This window comes from Hipposideros armiger, unplaced genomic scaffold, assembly GCF_001890085.2.
Source record: "Hipposideros armiger isolate ML-2016 unplaced genomic scaffold, ASM189008v1 scaffold_460, whole genome shotgun sequence".
In the NCBI taxonomy this organism is placed as follows: Eukaryota; Metazoa; Chordata; class Mammalia; order Chiroptera; family Hipposideridae; genus Hipposideros; species Hipposideros armiger.
The window spans coordinates 856,921-861,134 of record NW_017731810.1 but is presented as its reverse complement, the minus strand read 5'-3'; the positions used below and the strand labels follow the sequence as shown (position 1 = coordinate 861,134).

General features: G+C 39.6%; 1 protein-coding gene across 2 annotated transcripts in view; it reads right to left on the bottom strand.

The window, feature by feature from the left end:
- The window catches only part of PDXDC1 (pyridoxal dependent decarboxylase domain containing 1), a 41,610-nt gene that overhangs the window by 32,098 nt on the left and 5,298 nt on the right, over positions 1 to 4,214 (bottom strand). For both annotated transcript variants that reach the window (XM_019666103.1, XM_019666102.1), the window contains exons 2-4: positions 3,343 to 3,416; positions 2,743 to 2,808; positions 834 to 914 (exon numbers count right to left, since the gene is read on the bottom strand). In XM_019666103.1, the coding sequence (XP_019521648.1) occupies positions 834 to 914; positions 2,743 to 2,808; positions 3,343 to 3,416 (221 nt within the window). The remainder of the gene's footprint in view (positions 1 to 833; positions 915 to 2,742; positions 2,809 to 3,342; positions 3,417 to 4,214) is intronic.

Genomic DNA, 4,214 nt, shown 5'->3' with positions numbered 1-4,214 from the left:
AAGTGTACCTGGCGTATAAGACGACCCCCCACTTGGAGGCATATTTTTCAGGGCCAAAAAATCGTCTTATACGCCGGCAAATACGGTAAAACTAAACAGCTCTTAAAAGAGAAAGCTCCCGTGTACTGATATGCCATGAACTCCAAGACATAATGGAAAAAGCAAGGCACAAAACATTGTGCACACTGTTTATATATTGGAGGTGGTGAGTCAAGACATTTTGCTTGTGTATACATACTCATAAAACATCTCTGAGAATACACAAGAAACTTGCAATATTAATTGTCGCCCTATCTCTAAGAACAGGAGAGAGGGGCAAAGGTAAGAAGGACAACTACCTTTGTATACCCTTTCTATCTTTTAAAATTTGAACCAGGAAAATGCATTACTTATCCCCCCAAATTAAAAATAATTAAAGAGACAATGAAACTAAATAAATAGCTAAACAAATGAATAAATAAAATTAAAGCAAATGGCTGATTCACAGACAAGGTGGCCTGCCACCCAGCAATTCAGCTGCAGCAATTCTTAGCAATCAGAGGCAGAAAATCCCACTGTAGTTATTCTTTGGTCCCTCTGCCAGCCCCTCCCTAAGAAATGATACCATATAAACTACAGGGTTTAGTTTTTCAATGCCTTCCTCGTATAAAATATATTATCTAAAATATATAAAAGTCTCTCTGAAAAGAAAAAAAATGAACATTGTCTTAACATTGTACGGAACTCTGAATGAAACATAGCTTATTATTTGAGCAACCTGTAAGCATGCAATCACTATTAAAATCAGGAACACATATACTGTGAAAGGGCAGCTACCAGCCATTCTCCATTACCGGGCGCTCTGAGGCTCCTCGTCTTCATCTCCGTGCATGAGATTCTGAACTAACTGGAGGATGCTCACCATATCTTGTCCACTGCAGAATAAATGAGAGGTGAATGACAGGTGAAAACAGCACAACGCCCACCCCCTCCCATCCCCCTACCCCCAACTATTGCGCTCGTCTAAACTAGCTTTGGTTAAGAGTTCTTAATTGAGTAGCTACAAGAGAAAGAATGTGTTTGAGATATAAAAACAAGCCTCAAATTGTTAACTGAATTCTGAATATAACCTTACTTGTGATTAAATATTCTACCTAAGTCTGAGGTTGATTTTTTAAAATTTCACCAGTATTGCTGAAGCAATATTTCTCTATCTGTTCATTTGAATCCTGGAGAATAAGCATGTCATAAGAGCCAACATAGTTCTTAAAAGACAATAGAAGATCACAGAAGCAGCAAGAATACTCTAGTGACACTGGTATTAATATATCTACCCTAGTTTCTCTCCATAGAGGCATCTTGTCTATTTGTTCTAACAGACCACCTCACCCCCAAGCTGGCAAACTGGAGATCTGCTTAGAGTATAAACAGGTTTACTTCCATCCAAGATACGTTACTAAGTGCTCATCACGTGGAGAGGTGAAAACGTCTGGAAGAATGTGAATGGCTAAAGTAGTAAGCGATGTCGAGGCAACTTGTAATGTGAAAATACTGTCGCTCCTCATGAGAATGAGTAATAAAAAGTTCTCTCTTTTGAAAAAGAGGCACCATCAAAACAATGCCCCAATACCCATCCTCCCCAAGATGCTGACCTTCACGAGAGGGGCTCTGGTCCCTGGACACTGAGAAGAGATTAGGCCAGGTGTGCCTAGCCACGTGATCTTGAGCGAGCTCCTGAAACTCCCTAAGCCCCTGTATTATAGAACTGTGAGGACACAGGTAAAGCATTTAACACTGTGCCTGCATAGTCCTATAGCAGATGTTGGCTATTAGCATTAAGTGTGAATATTCCTGACCAGCAGATTTAACGCTCTTCTACTCTGAGAATTCCTAATGGTCTTGGTGGCATCGCCTCTAGGAAAACGTCTATGGGGTCAGTAGAACCCTTTAATTCCCTTTAGTAGGCCTGGGATGGGGAGATTTACAGGATTTCTTCCTGTTCTGCCCTGCAGAACACACTTCACATCTAGAGGGCTGCAAGGAGGAGTGCCTACGTTAAAATATTAGTATCTGGGTGTGTTAGATGAGACACTTAGCACGTTACAATCCTTCCTCCACACTTTTCTTTTGTAACCTTGCACATATATATATTGAGGTCAAAGGACAAGTGAAGGGAGTTGTAATGTTTACCTATGCACCATTTCCTGGTTATAAAACACAAAAAATAAGCTTGCATGAGGGCAGCTGGGTTGGGATTTTAATTCCAAATTGGGTGCTAACATCCTGTGAAAACCTCAGTCAGATAGCTACATCTTTTTCTGGTTATTTTTCCTGCTAGCTCAAACCACAAACACTTGACAGATTTGCTTTAGTTGCCAAAAAACAAATCATTCTCTCAATAATTGATGGAAGTTGATATTTTTCTTTCATTTTACTATATTACAAAAATAACAAATCTTATCAAATTAAAACCTCTCATGACAAAGTCCAGTCTACCATATGGATTACAGTTTCGAGGACAGTCAAGCTGAAATCTGTGCATTGCTTTTGAGTCATGCTGGATTACATTCTGAATGGAAAAGAGGGGAGAAGCAGGTAGGTTCAGAATGATCACCAACCAGCCGATAGCATTTCAGTTTTCTGATGTTACATCGATTGCTCACAACTCTAAATTTGCTTTGTGCTCATTAAAACTAAAATTGTACATCAGTGATGGTAAAATCTTGGGTTTAAAGAAAGGTACTTATCTTTACTGTCACCTACCTGCCTTGCAGTGGCCCTGGAATATCCCCTGATAGGAGCTTCTTTCCATTTTCCTCCTCTGTTCGTCTAATTTAAAGGAAATAAAAAACTGTTTATCATATGAAATTAACATTTGCAGCATGCAAAGATGTAACGATGTTGCCTATAATCTGAGTAACTGATGCAGAATTTAAAACACATTTATCACATCTTTCCCTCCCTCCCCCCATCCTTGCCCCAGCCCCCAATTTGGGGTGTAGTTTGAGTTTCAGGAAAAGAGAAGAACATAAGAAAAATAATAATACTTCAACCCATTTCTTGGTTAGTTGATATCCTATATGACCTTAATATATAGTAAAATGTATTTACAGATTCAAATCAATATATTAAGTGAAACTCTTAATCGGCAGAACTGAAAATTATAAGTCCTGCCCCTCAATTTCAAAATCCTCTAATTACAAAGCATCTTCTACCCAAGACAAATACTAAGTTTAAAGTCGGCCAAAACTAAGTGTGACACTCTGAAACTCAGAGGTGTTTTTAACAGCAGGAAACCAGTGCCACCAGTTCCCCAACAGGCTGAACATGTTTAATAGAGTCACCTCTGTCCCACAGACTCACCTCTGACTGTCCTCTAGCACCTTCATGGCCTCCTTCAAGTTCTTTCCCATTTCAGCTAATGTAGGGTCTGCTACCTAGGAAACCAATTTTTAAAAGGTTCAGTTTTGATAATCCCTATTATCTCTGTGACACATAATAATTCATCCAGAAAAATAAAATACATCGATTATAAAGTACATGCTTGATTAAAAAATCCCAACAGTGCAAATCTATAAACAAAAACATCCACCAGTTCCACTACCCAGGGGAAGCCACTTTTAAGTGTGACATACGCATAGCTTTCCAAGTTTTCACTTTCCTCATATGCACCTCTGCTTTTGTCCTACTTTATAGTGAATATGGTTTAATAGTAGTATGTCCACTTCATTCTTCTTAGTGATGACACCTTATTCCATTCCATGGATGTACCATCGTTTAACCAGTCCCGAATTAACAAACCCTAAGTTTATTCCAGCTTTTCACTATTAGAGGCAAGGTCCAGAAAGTGTATACAGTGTGCTATTTGTTTTACTGTTGTAGTAGGCTGGAAAACGGCCCCCCAAAAGGTATGCACATCTAATCCCTGGAACTTGTGATTGTTACATTATAGGGCAATGTCTCTGCAGATATGATTAGGTTAAGGATCTGGAGATGGCATGATCACCCCGAATTATCCAGGTGAGTCCGAAATACAATCACATGTATCCATAGAAGAGAGAAGTAGAGGGAGACTGAGAGAGAGAGAGAGAGAGAGAGAGAGAGAGAGAGAGAGAGAGAGAGAGAGAGAGAGAGAGAGAGATATGAAGACAGAGCAGAGGGAGATTTGAAGATGCCAGTCAGCCTTGTAACTCGAGTGATGGGGCCACAAACCAAGAAAGGAGTGCTGGCAGACA